At 40.0% G+C, this 27,918-nt stretch overlaps 1 protein-coding gene across 1 annotated transcript in view; it reads right to left on the bottom strand.

Moving 5' to 3' along the window:
* ADAMTS6 (ADAM metallopeptidase with thrombospondin type 1 motif 6) overlaps nt 1-27,918 on the bottom strand; it is a 397,790-nt gene that overhangs the window by 64,031 nt on the left and 305,841 nt on the right. Inside the window, exons 16-20 of the mRNA XM_040340248.1 lie at nt 19,976-20,109; nt 15,968-16,091; nt 5,218-5,298; nt 4,031-4,194; nt 633-771 (exon numbers count right to left, since the gene is read on the bottom strand). Of these exons, the coding sequence (XP_040196182.1) occupies nt 633-771; nt 4,031-4,194; nt 5,218-5,298; nt 15,968-16,091; nt 19,976-20,109 (642 nt within the window). The remainder of the gene's footprint in view (nt 1-632; nt 772-4,030; nt 4,195-5,217; nt 5,299-15,967; nt 16,092-19,975; nt 20,110-27,918) is intronic.

Raw genomic sequence — 27,918 nt, 5'->3', positions numbered from 1 at the left:
GTGGAGTATCACTTTAAAGGAGAAGTATGGGCAAAGCTTTTTTGCCCATACTTCGCCTATGGATCACAGGAGTGCAGATCGTTCTGCATTTCTTTGACCCGTTTTCAGCTGACAGCAGGCAAAAAGCATCACTCAGCCGGTCCAGGCTGAGGAAAGATCCAGACTTTTCAGTAGGGATCCACCCTGATCCCTGGAACGGCAGCTGGCTCAGCCTCTCAGCTGGGAGACTGAACCAGCAGCTCCCTCCCCAGCCCAGCGTTCCATTGTGCACTGAAGGGGCAGAGCAGACAGCCAATGACTGACAGCACGTCTCTCTGCTCAGAGTGGAGGGGAAAGCTGAGTGATCAGCGGCGTTTGATTGTTCAGTTCTCAGTGCAGATACAGCGGAGTACAAATGCAGCATCGGAATTGATGCTGCATCCACCTAGTTGAGTATAAGATTTGTTTTTTCATAGACTTCTCTTTTTCTTGAAGGAATAGTCTTTATTGATTTTTAACCCCATACTTCTTTTTTAAGTTAATCATATGTCAATATTGGCACACTCCTTTTGGTTACATAATTCTATCTTTCATTAAAAGATGGAGCTGCAGAAAACTCTGACTGTGTCTTCAAGGAAGCTAGTAAATCTTACCTCCGGCACATGTAGCTGAACATTCTGACCATGGAAGATGATGCCAAGAAAACCCCACTTCATTATCGCCGCTCCCTGTACGGGTGATGGGGACATTAAATTTATATCGAATTCCTATGTTCTGTTCCTGTAGAAGAATCTGACAACAAGAACGGTTATAGAATCATGCAACCATGTCACAAATACAAATCTTTTTACTTTCCATCAAAGTCTGGAAAGGGGAAGGCACAGGCAAACAGACACGCCACTTTCTCTCCAAAGCACATATTTGTAATAAAATCTACACACATTTTTTACAACCGTGCTTTTTTTTTTACTGTTATCATTGTGTGTGTATTGCTTCTCCCAGCAAATTAAATTACCAAGTTAAGCAATTCTTTGTAAAGCCAAAAGAATATCTGCAACATACAGTTCAGTGAAATTCCCTGCTCCGCTGTAGGAGTAAGTGTAACAATTACTGACCATATAAGGCCAGTTGTACAACTGTGAACATTAGGAGAAAGTATTTGTAATGTTCACTAAGGCAACGGGACAATTTCAGGGCATAGAAGAGCCTAGATGTTATTGCAATGCTGTCTTACCTGAAGCAACTCGTATCAGCTAATCAGCTGTATCAGTATTATAGAAAATCTATATGTGGACATATTGGAGTACAGTCTTCACATAACATAACAAAAATATAATATCTGGCTTTATAACAAATAACTGTACAGTTCTGTATACCAACGATGATGTATTCTTAAAGGATAACTAAACCAGAAAACAGAAATTTAATATATTGCAGCTACCAGTCTTTAAATATGGTGGATGCATTAGTTTTCTTCTTTTTTTTTCCAGCTAAGAACATTTTAACCAAGAACACAAAAACCTGTTGATCTTTCCAGGAATACAGTGCCCTTGTCAAGTTACAGAAAGCATCCTTATCTTTTTCTGTACACACCTAATTCCAACAGCCTTAACAGTATAGACATAAACAAACAGCAACTATGGTTGTAGTCCAGCCTGGGTGGCACATATGGCTCCCGTCATAGATGCAGTGGAGGAGGGAATGTAGCTACACATTATTATTATTATTATTATTATTATTTATTTAGGTACTTATATAGCGCCGTCAATTTATGCAGCGCTTTACATATACAATGTACATTCACATCAGTCCCTACCCTCAAGGAGCTTACAATCTAAGGTTCCTAACTCACATTCATATACTAGGGCCAATTTAGGCAGAAGCCAACATGTCTTTGGAATACATGGAAGAAAGTGTGTTATTCACAGGATTTCTAATAGAAAATAAAGGGGGGAAACCTGAAAAAAATAAAACTAATGCAGCCAACACATATGAGGACCAGTACGTTTTAATATATTAAAATTATTTTTTGGGTTTTGATGATCTAAATGATCTACATAGGTGTGCGCAGCCTATTACATTAGGGTGTGCACCCCAAAGCTCAAACACATGTGAGTGTATATATATATATATATATATATATATACACATATATATATATATATATATATATATATATATATATATACACACACACATATATATATATATATATATATATATATATATATATATATATATGGCTGTAGGGCAATGGCCAGTGTCAGTAGAACAGTGGATGGTGTCAGTGGGCAGGGACTGTTGTCAGTAGTTTCTTTTTATTATTTTTTTATTATTACTTTTTACAATTTTAATTCTTTTTTTAGAATATTTTTTTTAGAATATTTTTTTATTATTTTCTTTTACAATTTTTTAGGAGCACCTTTGGGAGACTTTGGTGAGATATCAGGGGCCTAAACAGACCCCTGATATCTAACTTTTGAGACAAGGAAAGGGTCTGAGAACAGAGATTCTTGAGTCTCTTTCTCTGCATCCAAGCAGAAGGGGGAATCTGTGCATCACAGGGTGATTAGGGTGTGCCTGGACACACCTGGCACACCCTGTGCGCACGCCTATGATGATCTATTTTCATTTAGTTATTTCAATTTTTTTTTAATGCCCTACAAACATTGTGACTGAACCAGCTAACCTTCACAAGCCCAATTATAGTGATTTCGGGCTCATGAATTAAGTATAGAGTGGGGCTTTAAAGTAGAATAGAAAAAGTTCAGAACATAAAAATACCCACACATTGTCACAACATCACACGATTGACATAGCTGTACTTACTAGTATATGCATAGAACAAACTGAAAACAAAATAGAACATGTCTATATATAAACATCTATATATATATATATATATAGATCTATATATATAGACATATATATAGAATATGGGGTTGATTTACTAAAACTAGAGAATGCTAAATCTTGTGCAGCTGTATAATGTAGCCAATCAGCTGGAAGCTATGCAGAGCTGCACCACATTTTGCATCACATTTTGCACTCTCCGGTTTTTGTAAATCAACCCCTAAGTGTACCAAATTGTATTTGACACTATCTGTGACAAAATACACGTATCACACATTTTGCTATTACAAATCTATTCCCCATAAATACTAAAATTCTGGGCAAAAATGTTACAAATTTACAAAAAATCACGTGATGAGGTCATGAATTACTACAATAAATAGTCCATTCAGGCAAGGTGTATAACTAAAACCAAAAGCAATGTGGCTGCAGATGCCTATCGACAAACGTTTGCCAGCATGTCCCTCCGACAGAAGTTGATTAAACAATCAACTTCTGTGAGCAGGGATGGCCACGTACTGATCGAAATCTGCAGAGTTTTTTTGGTCGGCTTTACATGTTTTTTTTTTTTTTTAACAGTTTCCTTCCCCTTCCAAAATTAATAAAAGTTTCTCTTTACATACACGTTGACCTTAAAAAGGAACTGCAGTCTGCTCACATAATTTGTAATTAAAATCTTTGCCATTCTGAAACTTGCCTCCAACCACTTTGCATAATATTTATATATAATGTGATTCTGTACTTGCCAAATATGCTGCATAAATCTCCCTCCATTGAGCCTGGCTTTAACTATGGGCAGCTGAAGTGGCTGCCTATTGACTTTCTGGATTTACACAGAGACACACACCTACAGCTCTGCCGACCTGCAGCTTTCATTGCCCCCCCTATGACTCACCCCCCTCCCATCCTGGCAAACTCTCATGAGAGTAAGAGCTGTGCATGATGTCATAAGCCTAGGCTTTTTACCAGACAAGAAACAGGAAGTGGGCTGTATAAGGTATTTACTGGCAGAAAATAAATGTTTTACTCTCCAAAGTTAAAATAACAAGGGCAAAAGATTGAATAGATGTAAAGTAAAAAAAAATACTGAAGGTCCCCTTTAAGCACTGTAATGAGTATTTTCAAAGTTTTCTGTAAAACACCTTGTAGATACTGGCAACACTGCCCTACATTTTCGGTTTCTGAAAAGATTATTTACCATGACTATAAGGTTTTCAGTTGTTGGTCCCAAGGCTTCCAAGGATTCGGGTTCATCAGTTGGTCGTTTGTAATGAAATGCTGTTCCAGCGACATCAAATTTTCTTGGCCAGTCTATTGTCCAGGCACCATTTATAAAATAGTCATCTGATTCAGATTTCAGAGCTAGAGTGCAATATGAAAATGAAATATGATTTTTTTTTTATTACGTTTTTGTTAAGAATAGGACATGCAATTTCTAGTCTTTAGATTTTTGTTTTATCTTAGTGAAATTAAACATTTGAAACTTATTTTCAAGGTAAACAGGTCACAAAAATCAAACCATTCTCTACCCTCCACTTTTGGAAAAAGAAAAACATAATTAGAGAAAAATTATATGGTGCTTAGTGGGCAACAACCAGCTCAAAAAAAACAATACCCTGACTCTAATATTGAGAAACAAAATAATTCAGGCTACAGTCTTAAATATGTACATGTATTATTACATTTTCTTTCTCTTTGAAGTATACTCTAGTTAAATAGAAAAGCTACTAGGCATGTATCCTTTTATACACATGACCCTCCATCCCCGTCAGTACCATTAGATGATCCCCATTCATAAACTCAAGACAGCTGACACTTTTAAATTTAAAGAATATGAGAAAAATAATTGTATCCTATTGAGAGACCAAGCAATTTACAGTGAAAAATGACAAGAAAAGCCCTAAACCAGTTCACTAGAAGAGGTAGTGGTCAAATTATTGGTCCCAACTAGTGAACTTAACCTGCTACTACCGTGATTTCTCCACCTCTTCCCAGTACCTTCAGTGTGACCTTGTGTTTTTAAGGCAAAGCCTTACTAGCCTATTGGCAAGTCCCGAACGGTCATGTTTTTTTAAGTATATAAATACTAGGCAGTATACAATGAATATACAAGGCTAGGGAACCCACGCACCACTTAAAAATATATATTTTTTTGGGCACAACAGTCAGTTAAGAATAAACTACATATGTGAGGATGTTCTCATTTATAGCACTACTGCTCAGTTGATTGAATTCTAGTAAATTTCTATCTATCTATCTATCTATCTATCTATCTATCTATCTATCTATCTATCTATCTATCTATCTATCTACGTCTGCCTCTTCTCCTCCCTAACAAATTCAGTCTACCCATTCACATTCTATCTATCTCTAGTAAACACTTACCAATGTAGTTCTTAGACATGGCAATTTCTTTAATTTCAATGTGAACTGAACCTCGTGGAATTTGAACAACTTCCATGTAGCCTGAAAAGCAAAGATCACCCTGTTATTATTGGCATCTTGATCCTCCTCAGGAGGATACAATGCAATTATACAAGAAATTATTTACCACCCTACACTGTAAATTCTTCAGATTCCTGAGAGATCACCTGAATCACTGCCCTCTACTAGGTAATGTAGGTAACTGGAATGCAGAATGGCCAGCTACATCCGAAACACTTTGCATTCAGTATACATACAATTAAATCATGTTAAATTAGTAGAAGAGTTATTCATACCCATCACTGAATCCACGTTAACTCTTCTTGAGTAGAACATCTTTATATCTTTATATTTTTATGGATTTTAAGCAAATTACATCACAAGTTGTCAACGAGATCACAAAATTATAAGAGTGCTTGAAGTGCAAAAGTAAATGCATAGAAAATATAGACTTTGTATCATAATACTAGCTCTAAGAATGCATGCAATACATTAAAGGTCAGTCCACACACATCAGATTTTTAGGTATGGGTGGATGCTTGGGAGGTGTGAATCACCAGCTTGCTTCTTCTGTGAGATGTCCAGTGGTGGCACTCCCTATTCATCCTGGAGCTTCTGGCTATGACCATTTCAGTATATCTGTATGATAAGTGCAATAGCACATGTTTATTATATTAGAAATGTAAGTGTTCTTTGTCCAGTGCTTACTTCCTGTGATATCTCATAGCCCAATCCGATCCAATAATTAGTTTCTATGATGTAGCATTGAGCAGAGAGTATGAGTGGCTCAGTAGCTTAGCAAAGGACAGGGATGAAACCACAGTTCACAAAAATTAGGTGTGTTGTCAGCCCACAACAGGACTTATGCCGCGTACACACGACCGTTTTTTATGTCATGGAAAAAAACGACGTTTTTCTCAACGTGATTCTTGTCAAGCCTGCCTTGCATACACACGATCGTGAAAAAAAAATGCTTGAGCAAAGCGCAATGACGTACAACACGTATGACGGCACTATAAAGGGGAAGTTCCATTCGGATGGCACCATCCTTTGGGCTGCTTTTGCTGACTTTGTGTTGGTAAAAGTTTGGTGAGAGACGATTCTCGCTTTTCAGTCTTCGTGCTTTTCAGTCTGTTACAGCGTGACGAATGGGATAACTCCATTACAAAAGCTAGTTTTACCAGAACGAGTGCTCCCATCTCGTAACTTGCTTCTGAGCATGCAGATTTTATTCCCGTCCTTTAAAGCCTACACATGACCGTTTTTCAGGACATGAAAAACGACGACGTGAAAAACGACGACGTGAAAAACGACGACGTGAAAAACGACGAGAAAAAATAGAGCATGTTTTAAATTGCTCTGGAGCCTACACACGATCGTTTTTAATGACCAATTTAAACATTTTTGTGTGTACGTGGCATTAGAAGCTGAGTGCATCAACAGGCATTTGTTTGTACTTGCAATATCTTTAAAGGGATAAAACATGATCAAATGGGCATGTATTGCAGAGATTTACTGTATTTTTATTTTTTGCCCTGGCTTACACTCTAAAGGCACAGGGACACACCAGAAGACTCTCCGAATGGCAGCTGAAGAGCTCCAGTGTATATCTGCAAAAATACAGCCAAAATAAAGAAGACAACTGCTCAGATCAATGTATACCTAGCAAAAAATGAGATGCACATGGGCAGTTCACAGAACAATTTGATACTACCAGATCATCTCACTTACAATACAATAAGTACCTCAACACACTTAAAAAAAAAAAAGCCTAAAAGATTTTAACAACACCAAAGAGTTTCAGAGAGTGGCTGTACCTGGGGTTATAGCTGTGGGGATCTCAAGGCAAGATTAAACGCAGCAGAGATAAGACAGCTGTATGTTCAACAAACTAGTACTGGGTGGACTGACTCTTTCAAGGAAAACTACAACCTGGTACTTACATCTTTATAAATCTTAAATGGCCATTTCACTGGTTTAGACTAATGCCGCGTACACACGATCGGAATTTCCGACAAGAAATGTTCGATGTGAGCTTTCCGACCGTGTGTAGGCCCCATCAGACATTTTCTGGTGGAATTTACGAAAGCAATAATTTGAGAGCTGGTTCTCAAATTTTCATTCAGATCATCTGTATGCAATTCCGACGCACAAAAATCCTACGCATGCTCGGAATCATTGAACTTCATTTTTCTCGGCTCGTCATAGTGTTGTACGTCACCGCGTTCTTGTCGTTCGGAATTTCTGACAACATTTGTGTGACCGTGTGTATGCAACATCAGTTTGAGCCAAAATTCCGTCGTAAAAAAATCCACGATTTTGTTGTCGGAAATTCCGATCATGTGTACGAGGCATTAGTCGCAGCCCTTTCCTGCAAACAAAACCATGCCAAAATTTACATTCCCTCACAGTTGGTGTTCCTATCTATCTATTAATTTACATTTCAATAAATCCATCAAAGGAGAGTGACACCATCACTGTGTTTTGTATTGTCTGTGGCAGTTAGGTGGTTCTCAGAATCAGAGTGGCAATATCAAGTTTTGGCAGCACGTGATTCAACTGGCTACCAACTGAAATACTCTTATTGAGTGGAGCTAGGTATTTAGACACCTGCACTGATAAGCATCAGTGATCTGCTGTACTCTGTTTCTGCTTTTTACAACTTTCTACAAAGAAGTCTTTCCTGAAAAAAGATACCAGGACTACAGTAACATCCTCCTCCACAGACTCATTTTCTCTGTGTGCTGTAAAATACCCTATATTTATCTTCAGAATTATTACACACATGCTCACAAAAGCTCATAATAATGTACAGGGTAATGCGGATAAATCTGCTGGATTAATTACCTCTTTTGGGAATCCAGCTTTTAACATATTATCTATTTTAAATATCACTTCAACTTAAAGACTATAGGAACATTTAAAATTTGACACTAATGAGAAACGGAGAACAAATAACAGCAAAGAACCAATATGTTATGGTGCGCTCCCTAATAAATGTCAACTTATTATGAAGATATATTGGTGACTCAATACTATATTCCTCTAGGGCCTGTAAATAACACCATGACGAGTTACACATGTCTGAAGCCTCGTACACACGACCGAGGAACTCCAAGGGGGCGAAACACATCATTTTCCTCGTCAAGTTCCTTGTTAGGCTGTCGAGGAACTCGACGAGCCAATTTTCTCCATTCCCGTCGAGGAAAAAGAGAACATGCTCTCTTTTTGGCTTGACGAGTTCATCTACAGTTTCCTCATCGAAAAATGTACACACGACCGGTTTCCTCGGCAAAAAAAAAAGCAAGTTTCTTGCTGGTTTTTGCCGAGAAACTCGTCGTGTGTACGAGGCCTGAGAGCCTTCGACAGTTACCCTGTCCTGCTGGTGCGTGTATGAGTTCAATGGAAAAGGCACCACAATATTAATGCCTACTGGTCATAAACTGCATTATGTTTATGTTTCACATTTACACATTAGCTAATGAAGAGAGAAAGTATAAATATTCCAGATGTCAACCCAGCTACTCCTAGAATTAAAGGGGTTGCAAAGGTTCATTTTTTATTTTTAAATAGGTTCCTTTAAGCTAGTGCATTGTTGGTTCTTCTAAATGTTTTTTTTCTTTGTTTTCTTTGTCTGTCAGTAAGCTGTTCTAAATGACTTTCCACCGCTTGGATGATGGTGGAAAGCTTACCGAGATGAAACAGGAAGTGAGAAATTCAAACAAAGAAAAAAAAAACATTTAGAAGGGAAATTGAAGGAAAGGGTAAGTGAACCAACAATGCACTAGTTTAAAGGAACCAATTTAGAAAATAAAAGACGAGCCTTTACAACCCCTTTAAATTGAATATGTTGCATAAAAAAAACAGCCTTGTAACTACAAAAAACTTAGGGCCTAATCCACAAAAACCCGGCGCAACATATTTTTTCCCGTTTAAGTTACACCGCCGCAAAATCTCTACCTAAGTGCCCGATCCACAAAGCACTTACCTAGAAATTTTGAGCAATGTAACTTAAATCCTTGCGCCGGACGGATTTAAGGGGGCGAGTCCCATTTAAATTAGGCGCGCTCCCGCGCCGGACGTACTGCGCATGCTCCCGACGTCATTTTCCCGACGTGCTTTGCGCGGTTTTACGTTGCGCCGGGTTTTGAGAATCGCGACGGGCGTAAAAAAAAAAAAAAGAGTTGCGGCGGGAAAAAAAAAATTGAAAAAAAAAAATGACAGCGACGCGGGATAGAAGGGTCTACTTTTACAAGGTGTAAACAGTTTAGGCCTTGTAAAAGTAGCCCTAATTTTGCGACGGAAAACTAATACTTACGGAGAAAAAACGAAGCATAAAAGCTTTTTGGATCTCCGTAAGTGCTAATTTGCATACCCGAAGCGGCATTTCGACGAGAAATGCCCCCAGCGGCGGCGGCGGTACTGCATCCTAAGATCCGACAGTGTAAGTCCCTTACACATGTCGGATCTTCTGCCTATCTATGTGAAACTGATTCTGTGGATCAGTTCCATAGATAGAAACAGGGATACGACGGCGTATCAGTAGATACGCCGGCGTATCCCTTTTGTGGATTAGGCCCACAGTCCACTATGCATTCTGGTGTAGTAGGCTGTCTACTACCGAGGAGGGCACATGAAAATATGCCACATTAGGACACAAACAGCCACGTTTTCATTGAGTAGGTCACAATCTTTTCACTTCCTTAAAGACACGAAGACAAAATACACTGCACTCAAGTGATTAACAGCGCAATGAATCGCCCACGCGAACTCTTCAGGATGGTCACCCAGACCATGAACCCTGGATGTCTAGAAGTCCCCACTTCAGACACCCAAGAGTTCTGCAACGAACTATCGGATTTCTTCATCAACAAAATTGAAAAAATTCGGGTAAGTATTCGGCAAAACAATACTCCACTCAGCCCCGTCTTCAATCAAAACAACGACAGAACGCCTCTACAATCAACTAAGTTCACTTTGGAACCCATCTCCATTGATACAACAAAAAAATTCATTGGTGTGCTGCGCAACAGCACAGCACCAAATGACATCATTCCCACTAAGCTACTGAAGGAATGTGCCGACATCCTGGCGCCTCCGATCACGCAGCTTATAAATCAGTCATTTAAGGAAGGCATAGTGCCTTCCCTGTTGAAAGAGGGCACAATCTTGCCGATCTTGAAAAAACCTAATTTGGATCCTATGGACCCAACTCACCGCCGTCCCATAACAGGTCTAAATGCTCTGTCCAAGATAATGGAGAAAGTGGTGGTAAATCAGCTGCAACAGCATCTGGACACCCACAACCTACTCGATCCATTTCAATCCGGGTTCCGTCCCGGACACGGGACAGAAACGGCCTTACTGAAAATATGGGACGATGCACTCGAGGCCGCAGACGAAGGAGAATCCTGTCTCCTGGTTCTGCTGGACCTAAGCGCAGCTTTTGACACAGTAGACCATAAATTGCTACTGAGACGACTAACAGAAGTCGCCGGAGTCTCAGAAGATACCTTACCATGGTTCTCCTCTTTTCTTGGAAACCGATCACAAACAGTGAAACTGGGATCCTTCACGTCAGAAAAACGCACGGTGCCATGTGGGGTCCCCCAAGGATCCCCCCTATCACCAGTGCTGTTTAATATCTATCTTCGTCCTCTCTTTGATATTATCAGTAGCCATGAACTACTTTATCACTCTTATGCAGACGACACGCAGTTGTATTTTCGCATCTGCCATAAAAAGGATCATCATCTCAGATTAGAGAAATGTCTCTCTTCAATAGAAAACTGGATGACTAAGAGTTATCTCAAACTCAATAGTGCTAAAACAGAACTCTTTATCTTCGATGCCAGTCGGAAGAAACCACCGACAACAAACTGGACACCATCTCCCATCCTGGGACAAATCATCGCCCCTAGCTCCAAAGTCAAAAGTCTGGGAGTCACGTTTGACACCTTCATGACAATGGACGCACAAATAGGGTCAGTAGTCAGCGGGGCGCACCATTTGATGCGCCTTCTACGCAGACTAATTCCATTTATCCCCAAAGAAGACGTAGCAGTCGTGGTGGGAACTATCGTGAATTCCAGACTGGACTATGCAAATGCCCTTTACCTCGGGCTACCCAAGTACCAAATCGCTCGTCTTCAAGTCGTACAGAATACGGCCGCTAGACTGGTGACTGGGAAAAAATCTTGGGAATCAATCTCACCTTCACTGAGATCCCTTCACTGGCTGCCAGTGAAAGACAGAATTGCATTCAAAGCACTCTGCCTGACACATAAGTGCATCCAAGGGAAGGCTCCTAGATATCTATGCGACAAGATCAAACCGCACAATTGCAATCGCATGCTGCGATCCACCGACCAAAATCTGGTCAAGGTTCCTAAAACCAAATGCAAGTCCAAAGGAGAAAGAAGGTTTGCTTTCCAGGGCCCCAGGCTTTGGAATGCTTTACCAACCAGCATTCGGTTGGAGCAAGACCACCTGTCTTTCAGAAGGCAGATCAAAACCCTGCTTTTCTGAAAGGCATGAGACACAAACAACAAGCGCCCAGAGGCGATTCAGTTCGCATGTGCCGCGCTATATAAGTTTTTCATTCATTCATTCATTCAAGTACACAGCTTACTGGGAATGTTCTCTTTAGTGATGCTTAGGTTCAACCATGCAAAATCCCAACTACCACAGTGCGTTGAAAAAGTATTCATACCCCTTGAAATTTTCCACATTTCGTCATGTTACAACCAAAAATGTAAATGTATTTTTATTTAGCTTTTATGTGATAGACCAACACAAAGTGGCACATAATTGTGAAGTGGAAGGAAAATGATAAATCGTTTTCATTTTTTTTTTACAAATAAATATCTGAAAAGTGTGGTATGCATTTGTATTCAGTCAATACTTTGTAAAACCACCTTTTGCTGCAATTACAGCTGCAAGTTTTTTTGGGTATGTCTCTAGCCAAAAAGATTTGCAGACTTGCACATTTAGAGAGTGACATTTTTGCCCATTCATCTTTGCAAAATAGCTCAAGCTCTGTCAGATTGGATGGAAAATGTCTGTGAACAGCAATTTTCAAGTCTTGCCACAGATTCTCAATTGGATTTAGGTCTGGACTTTGACTAGGCTATTCTAACACATGAAAATGCTTTGATCTAAACCATTCTATTGTAGCTCTGGCTGTATGTTTATGGTCATTGTCATGCTCGAAGGCGAACCTCCGCCCCAGTCTTAAGTCTTTTGCAGACTCTAACAGGTTTTCTTCTAAGATTGCCCTGTATTTGGCTGCATCCATCTTCCCATCAACTCTGACCAGCTTCCCTGTCCCCGCTGAAGAAAATATTGTGTGTTCAGGGTAATGTGCAGTGTTAGTTTTCCACCACACATAGCATTTTGCTTTTAGGCCAAAAAGTTCAATTTTGGTTTCATCTGACCAGAGAGCCTTCTTCCACATGAAGAAATAATTCCGGGTGGCTGCACTTCCAAAAATCCTTTAATTGAAGCTTTATATGATAAGTGGTTGACAGATGGAGCAGGGGACAAAGAGGTAGATGCGTTTTGCACAAATGTTAACGCTTAGTCATTACATTCTTCCAGGTGTTTGCTGTGTCCCCCACACGGCTTCTCACAAACGGCAAACAGGACTTCGTATAGCTTGTTTTCAACAATGACTTTCTTCTTGCCACTCTTACATAAAAGCCAGATTTTGTGGAATGCACGACTCCTCTCAGGCTACCTTGCATACACACGCTCAGACCAAAAGTCCCCCTGTCCAAAGCGCAGTGACGTACAACACGTACAACGGCACTATAAAGAGGAAGTTCAAATCCTACGGCGCTACCCTTTTTGGTTGCTTTTGCTGATCTCGTGTTACCGCGTGTTAGTAAAAGTTTGGTGAGAGACGATTTGCGCTTTTTAGTCTTTGTGCTTTTCAGTCCGTTACAGCGTGATGAATGTGCTAGCTCTATTAGGATACCTTGTTTTATCAGAAAGAGTGCTCCCGTCTCATACTTGATTCTGAGCATGCGCGGTTTTCTGCCCGTAGGAAAACCATGCAAACAGATTTTTCCGTTTTCCCGCTCTGATTTTTAGCCTGGCGGGAAAAAAGAGATCATGGTCTTTTTTTTTTCCGGCAGTTTCCTGTCGGAAAAACTGCGATAGAGCATACACACGGCCTGGGATTTCCGACGAAAAGCTCTTATAGCAGTTTTCCCAAACGGTTGTTTGTACGAGGCTTAATAGTTGTCCTGTGGACAGATTCTCCCACCTGATCTGTGGATCTCTTCAGCTACTCCAGAGTTACCATGGGCCTCTTGGCTGCTTCTCTGATGTATGCTCTCCATGCCTGGCCTATCAATTTAGGTGGACGGCCATGTCTTGGTAGGTTTGCAGTTGTGCCATACTCTTTCCATTTCTGAACAGTGGATTGAACAGTGATCCATGAGATGGTCAAAGTTATTTTTTTATAACCCAACCCTACTTTAAACTTCTCCACAACTTTATCCCTGACCTGTCTGGTGTTCCTTGGGCTTCATGATGCTGTTTGTTCACCAAGGTTCTCAAACAAACCTCTGATGGCTTCAAAGAACAGCTAGGTGACTTGTGAAGGCAATTGTTTACACTAGATTTTAGTTAGGAGTATCAGAGTAAAGGGGGCTGAATACAAATGCGCGCCACACTTTTCAGATATTTATTTGTAAAAAATCTTGAAAAACATTTATCATTTTCCTTCCACTTCACAATTATGTGCCACTTTGTGTTCTATCACATAAAATCCCAATAAGATACAGTTACGTTTTTGATTGTGACATGACAAAATGTGAAAAATTTGAAGGGGTATTACTACTTTTTCAAGGGACTGTATGGCCGCGTACACACGATCAGTCCATCCGATGAGAAAAGTCCAAAGGACCGTTGTCATCGGTTAACCGATGAAGCTGACTGATGGTCTGATGTGCCTACACACCATAGGTTAAATAACCAATCGTGTCAGAACGCGGTGACGTAAAACACGACGACGTGCTGAAAAAAACGAAGTTAAATGCTTCCAAGCATGTGTCGACTTGATTCTGAGCATGCGCGGGTTTTTAAACGATGCTTTTGCATACTAACGATCGGTTTTGACCTATCGGTTAGGCGTCCATCGGTTCAATCTTAAAGCAAGTTCTAATTTTTTTGACCGATGGGGCCCCCACACGATCGATTTGGACCGATAAAAACGGACCTTCAGTTCGTTTTCATCAGTTTTGACCGATCGTGTGTACACGGCCTATATGTTCAATCACTGTAAGAAAACATTAACCCCATCTAAGACACATACAGATCATCATGGAAGCTATTCCTATAATCTTCCTGACATTAGGAACTGCAATCTCATATTGTATCTGTAAAACTTTTCCAAGGCGGTCTTAGTATTATCGTTGGAGATGTTAAAGTAAAGACTCTTTACTTTGCAGTTGTGCAGCTCTGTTAAATATTTTTTTTCCTAGCAGAGAACAACAGACTACACATCCCTTATTATGAGTGCTCCCTTAGAAAACCCTAAGGAAATTTCAAATTCATCCCCCATCTATGTAGAAGAACAAAGTAGTATCCAATACATGCTTGGGAAACCAACTTTGCACAGATATTTTCTAGAACGTTGTGAGCCTCAAATAATTATGACAGAAAAAGCTACTTTAAAGGGGTTGTAAAGACAAAAATATTTTCCTCTTAAATTAAAGTCTGACAGTAGCTGATAAAGTAAAAAGTAATGTTTTGCATTATAACTAGTTTGATACCTGTTGAAATTGAGCTGTTTTATTCACCTCCGTCACTCCTGAATCATTATTCTCACTGACTTCCTGGTTTGCGGTACACATTCATTCTTGCTACGTCACGGCCTAATGGGAACTACAGTTCCCATTAGGCTTAGCCTCCATGCCTGTGAGGAATAAGAGAGCATCTTCACACAGGGCTGTGGTCATAGGGAGGGGGTGAGCACATTCTGCTTTCCACCATGCAAAACGGCTCAGATGCTGGTGGAAAGCAAGAAGAGGAGTGACAGGAAATGGCATTTTCAAACCTGGATTACTGTATTTTGGAGGTCAAAAGGAAAAATGAGGTAAGTGATATTTAAATGCTCTAGCTTACAGCAATCAATTGATCTAATAAAAAATGAACCTTTAGTACTCAACCAAACATTGCTGATAACATTTTCATCAGAATTTCCATTTCAGGAGTCAATGAAAATATGATATACACAGGTTTGCACAAAACACCAGAAGTAAAAGTAAGTTTAAATTAAAATAACTTTGATATAGAAATTATATTGGAGACATAGTTGGTGATAGTCTGCGATATTCTGTAGCAGATTATTAGGCTCAAAAGCAGCCCAGTACATAAAAGTGTAGCCGTTACTGAATAGCATTTTTGAGAAATTGACAGATTAACCTGTCTCTACTTCTTTAATCCCTCTGACAAGAGTTCACCAGTAGTACCCAAGAAAACTGTCAAGAGACTGTCATCCAAACAACATCTATGCTTTTCAAAAGTAAAGTGTTAGTGGCAACTGGCAAACAAAGAAATAGTATACCTTTAGTATTACAAATTCCAAAGGATCTACTATTTCCTTTTTGCCGAAAAGGTTGTAAATTTAAAAACACTTTAAGCCTGAGATGTGCTGTTTGTCAACCGTTCCATCCCTTTGAGTCATACATTTTTAACTTACCTCCTCTGGGTAGTGAATCATTGAAGAATCCTTCTATAGCTTCACAAGTGCTTCCGTCTCCCCCACATACTCGGCACCTGTCTTCTTTGGCATCTGAGCCCAAAATGTTATCACAGCCTACATGCTAACCAGAAGAGATTAACAAAAGTTAATTGTTGTTGTAGGACACCTAGTAAGACAATTGTCCTCAAATATTATTACATTAGAAACGTTGAAAGCCTTTAACACACATTTCACAATCCCTGCAAATCGTCCATTGTTTACACAGCAGTGATATATTAAAATATACACTTTCACATGAAGTAGATCTCTGTTTTCTGGGGCCTCCCATTGTGGGGTGCACCAATAAAGTTTTACTTATTCAAACACCTTTAAAAAAGGTAAATTTTTGTTAGTTATGTTTTGAAGGGTCAGAACATTCAAATGCGATTAATTAGTGTTGGTGGACTTTGATAAGTTTTATCACCAATGTGTTTGTTACACGTCTTTGCAGTCTCAGCAGGCAGATCTCTCCAACAACATCTTGGCCTTACTCACAGTAACCATGACAGATGATGCTCAATTGTATGCCAAGGATTGTATCACCCAAGCCCTGCCAGATTCTCTGTAGAAATACAGCCCATTGTCAGATCAATCACCAGCAACTGTCTGCCAAAAGCAGAATCCCTGGGAATGAACATACATCATACTATGGAGATGGTGTCTTGCTGCCTGAACCGGCAATATATCCCTTTGCTAGGGACTTGGTTTTAGCAGTGTTTTTAAAAGAAACAGAGACCATGCTCCTAGTGGTAATGGAAGTTGAATTTCAGTGATTTTGCCAATGTCACCATTTCAGTCATGGCTTTCTATGAAGAATCTGGTACCTGATCAAGACCCACTACTGGTCAAGCTAGTTCTGTCATAACCATAGAAGTCATCAGGCACTTGACTGGAGTGGTAATCAAACCCAGTAAAACCCATAAAGAACTTATATTAGACATGACCATAAAATGCACTGCCTGCAAATACCCCCTTTGATGAAATGATCTCAGAGTAACTGCAGCTATAAATTAAAAAAACAAAACTTGAAATTTCCCATTCAATACAACTTTACTTGGCAATAGTAACCAACAATCATTCTTAGTATACCTTAAAGTGATTAGAGTGTCTCGTTTTTTCCCCCTATAAAAATAACAAACATGGTATACTTACCTGCCCTGTTATAGTTGATTTGCACAGAGCAGCCTGGATCCTCCTCTTCTCTGGTCCCTCTTCTATACTCCTGGCCCCTGCCTCCTGTTCAGTGCCCTCACAGCAAGCAGCTTTCTATGGGGGCACCTTAACTGAGTCACAGCTCCCTGTGTCCATTCAGACACGGACCCCCGACCCTGGCCTCACCCTTTCTCTTCCCTGATTAGCGGGCTAACTTTGATTGACAGCAGCGGGAGCCAAAGGCGCTGCTTCTGTGTTTGAGCCGGCTGAGACACTCTTGGACATCGCTGGACAGAGAGGGACCTCAGGTAAGTTTTACGGGGGGCTGAGAGGGGCTGCTGCACACAGAAGGTTTTTTATCTTAATGCATAGAATGCATTAAGATAAAACACTTCTGCCTTTACAGCCCCTTTAAAGGATAAGGTAAAGCCATAAACAAAACATTAAATACATTGCAGCTTACCAGTCCTGTGTTGCCTGCATTATTAGTTCTCTTTTTTAAGACTATGTACATTTTCTGTAACTTCCAGTGTACTGAACTGAAATCTCAAACAATGTTATCATCTTTCTCCGCTATCTTCTGAAGACTACAGAACCCTTACCCACAATGTAATGAAGTTGAGTAAACAGAGAGGTGTTTGTAGTCAATCAGCAAGTGGGTGTTGTCACCCTAGGACAGGAAGAGTGTCACTGGCAGGATCACTAGATAACAAAATACAGAAAAAACAAATGCAGCCATAGCACTAATCTACTTTAGGTAATCTTTTTGGTAATACTTGCTGTTGAAGACGTTGCTCTCGTAGCTTGTGGCAGAACACTGTAAATGTATAGCACTAATAAAGGGGATTTTGAGGAGGCCTGGAAACCCCCTACCTGTTTCGGACTTTTCGTTGTACTAGTACAGTTGTTACCCCTTATTGCTACATGTCCTCAATATTCTTGGGACAATTATAGAGTTGCCTGCAGCACCGGATACAACAAATATGAATTACAGTAAACAACAATAAGAAAATAATGGATTTGCTATTGTTCTAGTCACGTGTAGGATTTAAAAGGTTTGGAAATCCATTTTTATTTAGGATAGAGTCAGTAAAGTGTGCTTTGCCTTTATTTTCCTGCTGCCTGTGCCTCTATTGGAAGATTTTCCTTCCCATCCTTTCCCAATTACACCAGGGAGTAAGCAAATCTCACCAATAGGAACAGACAACAACAAATGCTTGGAATTAATTTTAACCCTTCCCCACTTTTGTAGTAAAAGTGCTTTTAGTATTGTCTGAGAACATCTCAATCTGACACGCATAAAGTAGAGTGAATTCTCTGCAGACATGCATAAATAAAATCCTCAAATAAGATTTAACAAGATCTAAAGTTAAAATTGTTTGCTTAGTTTTGTATAGAGAGGCGATGGGTTAGAACCAGGGCCGTTTAAAGGAATTTGGGTGCCCCAAGCAAAATGGGGGCCCCCAAGCACGCAAAGCCTAAGTTAACGATTCACAATTTTTTTACACCCATGTTCTTACTGCCCCCCCTAGTCCCTATTTTTCTATTCTCAACTCCCCTTCTTCCCTGTAGGCTGCCGCTGTAGCATGGCCGAGCTCCTCTTCCTCCTGTTAGTCCGGTGTTCTATCATTATGGGTCCCCAGTCCTCTATCAGATAGTGCCCGGGCCAGGTACCGTGCGGTACAGGAGATTCAGTTTCCTGTGTTCTTGGCCGGACTGAAAGGAAGTGAGCACTCAGGGAACAGGAAACTGAATCTCCTGTACCACACGTGGTACCTGGCCGGACTGACAGAACTCCAGGAGGCAGGAAGAGGAGCTTGGCCAAGCTACAGCCTAGGAAGGGCAAGTTGGGGGCCCCAGGCCAGCTCGGGGCCCCAAGCAATTGTTTGTTTTGCCTGTTCTGTAGCGACGGTCCTGGTTAGAACCCATCAGGACCTAATGTTGTCCCACTATGTTGATTCTCTAATTTTGAACTCCAGGCTACCAGGACTGAAAATAATGCAATTTTTTTTATTTTTTCATCAGAACAGATACAGAGGGAGAATCTTCCAATGGGGACACTAGTTCCAGCATCAGCTGTCTAAGAGGGAAATTTCCCTCACTTTGGAAATATTTATTTTTTACTTCCCATTGTGTGTACAGGACAGGAAGTGAAGAAACAAAACAACAGGAGTTTTAACCATTCCCTACTGAAAATTAGGGAACCAAGTTTGGCTTCATATATTATTTAAGTTTACCCTGTCTATCCAAACTAGAAAATACATTTTGTCTGGTGTTCTGCTATAGCTAAATAAATGCATAATCAGATATCTTGCACTCTTCAGCCTATTTCACGCAGGCGTACTTGAGCTTATGCCTATGCAAGAGCCGTGTTTGCCCACACAGGCATGCACAGGTGTTCTGTGCATCCCTGTGCAGGTAGTCCCATTCACGCCACTTGAGACACAGTGGCTGCATAGACAAAGCCTAAGTGTGCACCTGCATTTGGATGTCGAATTGGGAGCGGCTGCTGCATCCCATTTTTTTTGGTGGAGAATGCGGGCATTGACGCTGCATCCCATTTGACAGGAATAGGACTGCATGCACATGGATGCACAGAACACCTGTGCATCCCCATGTGGGCAAAAATGGCCCTTACACGGGCCTATGTTTAAGTACGCTAGTAAGAACGAGATTTTTATTGCAGAATGTTTCTGTTGAAAGTGTGATGCAAATTGTTTCAATGTCTTTAGAGAAACAAAAAAAGGGGAAGAGAACTGTTATCTGACAAATGTTTAGATGTCCAGGTGTTTGTTAAAATGTAAAGCCATTAACCTTGCATTCTCCGTTGATGCAGATATCCAGGGAATCGGAATTGCAGCGCGTTCCATCTATAACAGCAGGGGCCCGCTCAGTGTAAAAGTTATAGCCTTCAGCCAAACAGTTTAATGCACACGATTTAACACCACCTGTGATTGCAGAATGGACAGAGAAATTAACGTTTTATATGTAGCCTGCAACATTTCAAACTGCAGAACAGCCATCGCAGAAAACAACATGCTGCAGTTAATATACTTAAGCCAAAGATATAATAATTTTGCTTCAACTTAAACAGTTGCAAAGTCAAGTTTAAATATGACGAGCAATACAGTCTGCTTTTACGCACACATTTAAACAAATTGCTGTCGATAAAATATAACTCAGCAATTTCCTTAAAGCTTCCGTGCAGAGTGCTGGAGTCACAAGTACTAACTCATAGGCGTAATCCTATGAATTAGAAAAAGGAAAACATTGCCAAAGTCAAGCTCTGGGCTTATTTATAGGAAGTCAGTCAAAGTAGAGGCTGCCATTGCTGAATACTTCTTATGAGAATGCTAATTTCCTGGCTGTTCACGCTGATATTTTGTCTTTAATTGAAACCGAAGTGCTCACCTGAAACAAGTAAAAAAAAAGAATTCTGACACAATGCTGGCACTTTTTTACATTATGCTTTCGTCTTGGGCTGTGATTTTAATGTACTTAAATCAGACACAGTCAGGCAACTAGCATTTTCACTCCTAGAAGAAACACTTAAAAAATAAAACAAATAACAGTGGTGTACCATGTACAGAAACCAGCAATTAGTCAGAAATTGGATTTAATTTCACGGTATGCACTAAGGCGCTGAAAGTTGAATTCTGACTGGTTGCAGCTGTCTACACTACTGGTCCCTGTCCTTTAATTAAAAAGGTTAAATGTGAAAGCAATACACGCCCCACTTAAAAAAAAGGCCAATTACAGTTTAATATGCTAAGCCAGAAAATTCCATGGTGCAAGTTCCACCTACCTAAATACACAGGAATCGCATATGTATTTTCAAGAATTCTCACTACAATTCCACATGCCTCAGGACCACCGGACTAATTATGCATACCACAGACCTTGAAAAAAACATTGGGGGTTATCCACAAAGCCTTGGCGCAACGTAACTTTTCTGATTTAAGTTACTCCGCCGCAAAATTCCAAAGTTAGGTGCCGATCCACAAAGCACTTACCTGGAATTTTGCGGCGCTGTAACTTAAATCCGTCCGGCGCAAGGCGTTCCTATTCAAATGGGCGAGTCCCATTTAAATTAGGCGCGCTCCCGCGCCGGACGTACTGCGCATGCTCCGTCGGGTAAATTACCCGACGTGCATTGCGCTAACTGACGTCGCTCCGACGTCATTTGCTTAGACGTTACCGTAAATGGCGTCCAGCGCCATTCACGGACGTCTTACGCAAACGACGTAGAATTTAAAATTCGACGCGGGAACGACGGCCATACTTAACATGGCTTAGGACAACTAGGGCTTAGCCCTAGTTTTACGCGGCGGAACTCGACGTAAACGACGTAGATTTAGAGCGTCGGGCCCGTCGGAGCGTTCGTGGATCGCCGTAACTGGTCATTTGCATATTCTACGCCGGCCTCAATAGCCTCGCCACCTAGCGGCCGGCCTAGAATTGCATCCTTAAGATCCGACAGTGTAATTCAATTACACATGTCGGATCTTCGTCCTAACTATGGGAAACTGAGTCTGTGGATCAGTTCCATAGTTAGGACCAGGGATACGACGGCGTAACAGCAGTTACGCCGCCGTATCTCTTTTGAGGATCTGGCCCATTATTCCCACCCCTGATCAACCCCCCCCCCCCTTAGAATGGAAGAAGACAGATATTCCATCAAATTATCCCTGGAAAAAAGCTGAAGTCCCACCATATGAAAGCCATGTTCAATTTGGCACCTGAGTACTGTGGTAAAACTCAAATTAAAAAAGATGAGGTCGATTTTCTACATTTAGCAAAACTGTAAAAGATGAGGTAGATTTTCTGCCTTTAGCAAAGCTGTGGAGCTTCCTGGTGAAGTCTTCAGAAGAACAGGAGGTGAAAAGAAAGGAAAGAAACCCTTGAATCAATTTCTTCTAAAACCATTTAATTGGGGGTCATTGAGAAAATAAGCAATATATCACATTCCTCTAGTGACGAAACATTGTGAGGAACGAAGTTCTGACATCACCGCGTTGTGCGCCAGACCCGGAAGATACAGGCTGCTGAATCGAAGAGCTGGCCGGCTCGATTGTATTTTATATGCTTTATCTCACTTCTTTGATGTAAGTGTGCATTTTTATGGTACTTATTCAATTTTTAAGGGTTTTACGCTATGCCAGTCCCTTCCTTTTTTTTATGTGGTGCATCTTGAATCTTCTATGCAATATTGAACCACACTGAGGGATTTATGCTACCAATAGAGACCCCAGGCTGGGATATCAACCATATGCGCATATTGATCTCCTATAATTAGAGATCACATCCATCTGGTAAGCGGCAGTGTTATTGTTTGGTGGAGGCACTATCCTGTCAGCCCTTTTTCCTGGACTATTTGATTAGTTGAACACTGGGGATATTTAAGTTTATATGGACACTCTGCATTAATATTTTTTATTATATTCACATTTTTTACCTTTGAATCTTTGTTAATAGTATTCCTAAGGATTTTTTTTGGTTTGTTCACACGGACTGGTATTTATTTACTTGATAGTTTTCAGGTTTCTACCTAATTTAAGAATTAACCCCTTCTTGTTGTCTCACAGACCTATTTACAGATATATTTTTTTTTCACTCAGTCGGTGTTTCATAATTTTAAGTGATGTTTATCGAGTACTTCATTGTCACTAGTGTCACATTTTAGCCTACAACAGCGCAGCTCTTCCTTTGACCCTTTTTTTTAAATAAATCACACAGAACTGGCAGATAGTGTGTGAGTGAGCGCTCACTTGCAGATTTAAGGTGAACCATAAGGGATCAATAACGGGGGGGGGGGGGGGACAGGGACAACAATAAGTTATACTCAAAACAAATTAGGTAAGAATTAGTCCATACAGTCCATAGTGTTAAGGAATATCAAGGAGAAGTCCACAGGATGAATGGATCCACAGGTGGATGGGGATAGCACAGTCACCGGCAGCTCCTCAGCATGAAATGGGAATTCTCTCAGGCACAAACAAAAACAGCAGAAAGAGGGCACCTGGATCAGGCAAAAATGTTGTGCCTGAAAAAGGAGGCAGCACCTTGGAAACGCATTGCGGCCCACCCCCATCCTGATTTGGTCTCTTGCTAGCCCTGTGAGAGTGGGTGTGAGAGCTGGAGACACCGCCGGTTATATACCTCCGTATGGCGGGTCCAAGTTTATCCCCATAGCGGTCTTCTCATACCCTGTGACAGCTGGCTGCTTGATTGGTGATCCACATCCACCCTGTGTGCAGCTTGCAAGATACTTTTATGCAAGTGTATCTGAATAAAGTGTTACTTGTTTTTACTATCACACTGACACAGGCGCCCTCTTTCTGCTGTTTTTGTTTGTGTCATTGGGGAAAATAGCTCATTACATTAGTGGCCAATGAGAAAACTGACTCCTTGCATATACCTAAAAAGATCATTGATGTCATACAGTTGGCTGTGCCAAATTGCATTAATCACTGAACTATGCAGACATAATCAAATGGGAGGTCAAACAGCCACAGCTCAAGGAACCCCTTAGAACCTCTGGAGGAACCACAAAGCCCTGGTTTAGGATGGCCAATACATCTATTCCAGGGACAACTGTCTAAGAGAGGCTTTTCCATCACTTTAGAGAGATTTACTCTTGCTTTTAGGTGTGTATTTGGGGAATGAAGTGAAGTGAAACGTCTTTAGATCCTCAGATAGCATAAAAGAAAGGAAAAAAAACATAGAGGTCTTAATCATTACCTACTCTATCCAACACTAAAAAAAACAGTTTGGGTTTTACAAACACTTTAAAAAAAATGGGATCATGTTCAGATTCAAAAGCTACCTGACCCCTGTCTCCATAAAATAACTACTAATTGTATGTCAGTGCTTAATAGTTCTTCCTTATTTACAAAAGTCTGACCCACTTGTGACCTGATCTGTCCTTTTTTGGCCATCTGCTTCACCTCATGTCACCTCTATATACATTAGAGCAGACACTGTAAGTCAGTCAGTGTGTTTTGTAAAGAGAAGACGCATGACCTCAGCCCACTAGACAAAGAATGTCACTTATGTAAACGTTATGGCTATAGAATTAATGCTGAAAAATTCCAGCCATCTACTCCGAGGTGCAGCCGTGACAGAAGCCGGCAAAGTATTAGGAATGCACTTTACTCTTCTGAAGCTCATATTGCAAATCCTATTTCACCTGTTCAATAGGAGCAGATTTACAGCTTTTGGGTGAAGGAAACAAAAAAAAAAAAAGATTCTTAGGATTGCAGGATGGGATACAACTAAGTCTTCAAATTAATCTAACTTCAATTCTTTCAAAACTGTCAACTAGACATGTGCATTCGTTATCATCCGAATGGATTTTTGTCCAAATTTCTGGGATTTTCGCATTCGTTTTAACAAACGAATGTGCAGAATCCGAAAGAACTGACATAAAAAAAATGCTTTATTTTCGTTTTTGTTGCGACAACAGTTCGATATAGATAGAAGATTTGACACAACGGTGACAATAGCGATCTGTGTCTATCGAACCTGCGGTTGAATGTGCCTAACCTTAACTCTATTAGTCCAAGATTATTCGACACAGAGAGAAAAGATATTATAGAGACATGAAGATTCGACGTAACAGCTAAAAACATACGAACGCCGCAAGCGGACATTTCCGGTCAAATGCTTCGCCCATAGGCTATAGAAGAATTCTAATGTTGGTTGACTAGTAATAATAATTAGTAAATATAATTATTACTAGTCATACAACATTAGAATTCTACTATAGCTTGTGGGCGGGGGCATTCGAAATTCGTACATTTACGGAATGTACGATCGTGGCGTTGTACAGTTTAGCTGCTTCGTCGAATCATCTTAGAACATCCCACAGACACCATAAGCCTTCAATTGACAGATTCAACCTTAATTCATTCAGATTTTCAGACGAATGCATTTTTTAACAAAACAAAATAAATAAAAACAAATTTCAGGGAGTAACTAAAAAAAGATTTTTCGTATGAAACTAAAATTCTGAAACAAAATATTTCAGTGTGTACTATAAAGTATATCTAATGGTAATTTTTATTTATTTTTTTCAGATAGAAAAGGAAATACGTGAAACCCTGTCACTTTCTTGTCATCTATGACCCATTAGGGAGATTTCCTTAAAATTTCTGCCCTGAAACAACAAAGGTAAATAAGAGGAAATCTTTAAAAGTGAGGGAAAACTACCCTTAAGCTGGCCATAAACCTGTAGAATGTTTGTATGAAAATTCAGAAAAATTGTTTGTCAGAGTGCCTCATGTCATCATTGAGTCAACCCTTTCTGTTCGAAAGCCCATAACATTTCATCTAGATCTACTTAATCCCAGACGTATTAAACATTTTTGTTTTGTGCTTGTATGATTTTTCCCAAATGAAAACCACCTTCACATTTAGATTGAATGTGTTCATGAAACATTTTCCATCCTGCTCATTTGAATTTGATGACACTATGTTAAAAAATTATAGTCTATTTGGCCCCATTAACTTTTACAAAATTGAACTAACACAATTCTACTGGTGTATAGCCTGCTCAAGACAATTGTCACTGGAAAAAGAATCCCCATCAGAAGATACAGATCCTCTTTAATTCTGTTTAAACGGTCACTAAAGGAAAAAAAAAATGTGCCTAAAATTAATGTCTGCAAGGTAGACAGACAGAATAGTGTAATGATTCTGTTAAAAAACGAGTAAATACCTATTAAATTCCTTCATCTATACCACCTCCGGCGTTCTAGTTGCTATTCTCTCATTCACTTCCTGGTTTACATCGTTCGTTCATGTAAGAACTATATTTCCCCGTATGAATTGCGCCACGCCCAGATATTCACACCTCCTTGAAGTCTCTAACACGTAGAGAGCGTCCTGCCACACAGATGTAGTTCCCAGGAGGGGGTGAACAAGTTACTGACCACCACAGTAAAGCCTCCCTTCACAGTGGTCAGTAAAATCAGACAAGCAGGAAGTGAACAGAACAGAGAAGAAATAGAGCAACTTCTGAGCAAAAAACGAACAATGAGGAAGTGAAAAGAGGAATGTCTGCAGGTAAAGGATGCTTATTATGAAAATGTTTTCCTTTACAACCCCTTTAAGTGACAAATATATACTTTGAATTTTTCCTCAATTCCAGAACTGATGACTACGGTCATCAGGATAAATAGAGAGGAAAACTTTCCACTGGGGACAGATGCAGCAATATAAACCTGACATGGGTTCTACTTCCTACCCTTTCAAACTTTATATAAAACATACATTTTGGCTTTGGATAGACTTCTATGTAAGATGAGTAGCAGCTAAAATGCTTCTTGCCATATAAATGGTTTGCTATCCAGATAAATAAATTCTACACTGCAGTAAATAAGAAAAATGTAGTTCAATTTTCTTCTTTATTACAACATATTAAATTGTGATGCACTGTTATGAAATATATTATGATTAAGATGTTCTTTGTGCTGTGTAATCATTCAGCTTGTTACAGGCATTCCCTGTGAACTGATGGATTGGTAACAGGTAGCTCTTTTTTCTGGACTTCATAGTTACTTTAAAGGTAATACTGGTCAAAACTCAACGTTTTAAAATAACTTTTTAAAACATATACAGTATGTAGTAAACCCATTCCTTTATTCAAAGATGAAGTTTCACTTTTAAGTGATCAACAAAATCTAAAAGGCATATTTTATGGCGTAGCATTTACAAAATAAGCCTACAGAAATTTTCACCTAAAAAGTACTACCTTTAGTGTACATATCTGCAAACGTAGCTAGGGTACATTATATATGATTATATGATAATGATCAGAATCTTGCAAGAGCCCTTTTACCAGGTGTACACTTGCTGGATGATCTCCCTGCTGATAGGGTTATCTATACAGCAAAGTGCAATAAGGAATCAGTGTTTTCTGTTAGTGGTGCAGATTCAAAAAAAAAAAGAAAAAAGGTGAGAGATCAAAATAATTTAAATCACAAGATACTCTTCTGCTGTGTATCTAACCTCCTACGTCTGAAACAGAATGTTCAGGTAGTGCAATCAGCTACAGTCAGGTCCATAAATAATGGGACATCAACACAATTCTAATTTTTTGGGCTCTATACACCACCACAATGGATTTGAAATGATACAAACAAGATGTGCTTGAACTGCAGACGTTCAGCTTTAATTTGAGGGTATTTACATCCAAATCAGGTGAATGGTGTAGGAATTACAACAGTTTGTATAGGTGCCTCCCACTTTTTAAGGGACCAAAAGTAATGGGACAGATTAACAATCATAAATCAAACTTTCACTTTTTAATACTTGGTTGCAAATCCTTTGCAGTCAATTACAGCCTGAAGTCTGGAACGCATAGACATCACCAGATGCTGGGTTTCATCCCTGGTGATGCTCTGCCAGGCCTCTACTGCAACTGTCTTCAGTTCCTGCTTGTTCTTGGGGCATTTTCCCTTCAGTTTTGTCTTCAGCAAGTGAAATGCATGCTCAATCAGATTCAGGTCAGGTGATTGACTTGGCCATTGCATAACATTCCACTTCTTCTTTCCCTTAAAAAACTCCTTGGTTGCTTTCGCAGTATGCTTTGGGTCATTGCCCATCTGCACTGTGAAGCGCCATCCAATGAGCTTTGAAGCATTTGGCTGAATATGAACAGATAATATTGCCCAAAACACTTCAGAATTCATCCTGCTGCTTTTGTCAGCAGTCACAACATCAATAAATACAAGAGAACCAGTTCCATTAGCAGC

Source organism: Rana temporaria, chromosome 1 (genome assembly GCF_905171775.1).
Source record: "Rana temporaria chromosome 1, aRanTem1.1, whole genome shotgun sequence".
Taxonomy (NCBI): domain Eukaryota; kingdom Metazoa; phylum Chordata; class Amphibia; order Anura; family Ranidae; genus Rana; species Rana temporaria.
The sequence above is the reverse complement of the archived record's forward strand: the minus strand, read 5'-3'. Positions and strand labels throughout refer to the sequence as shown.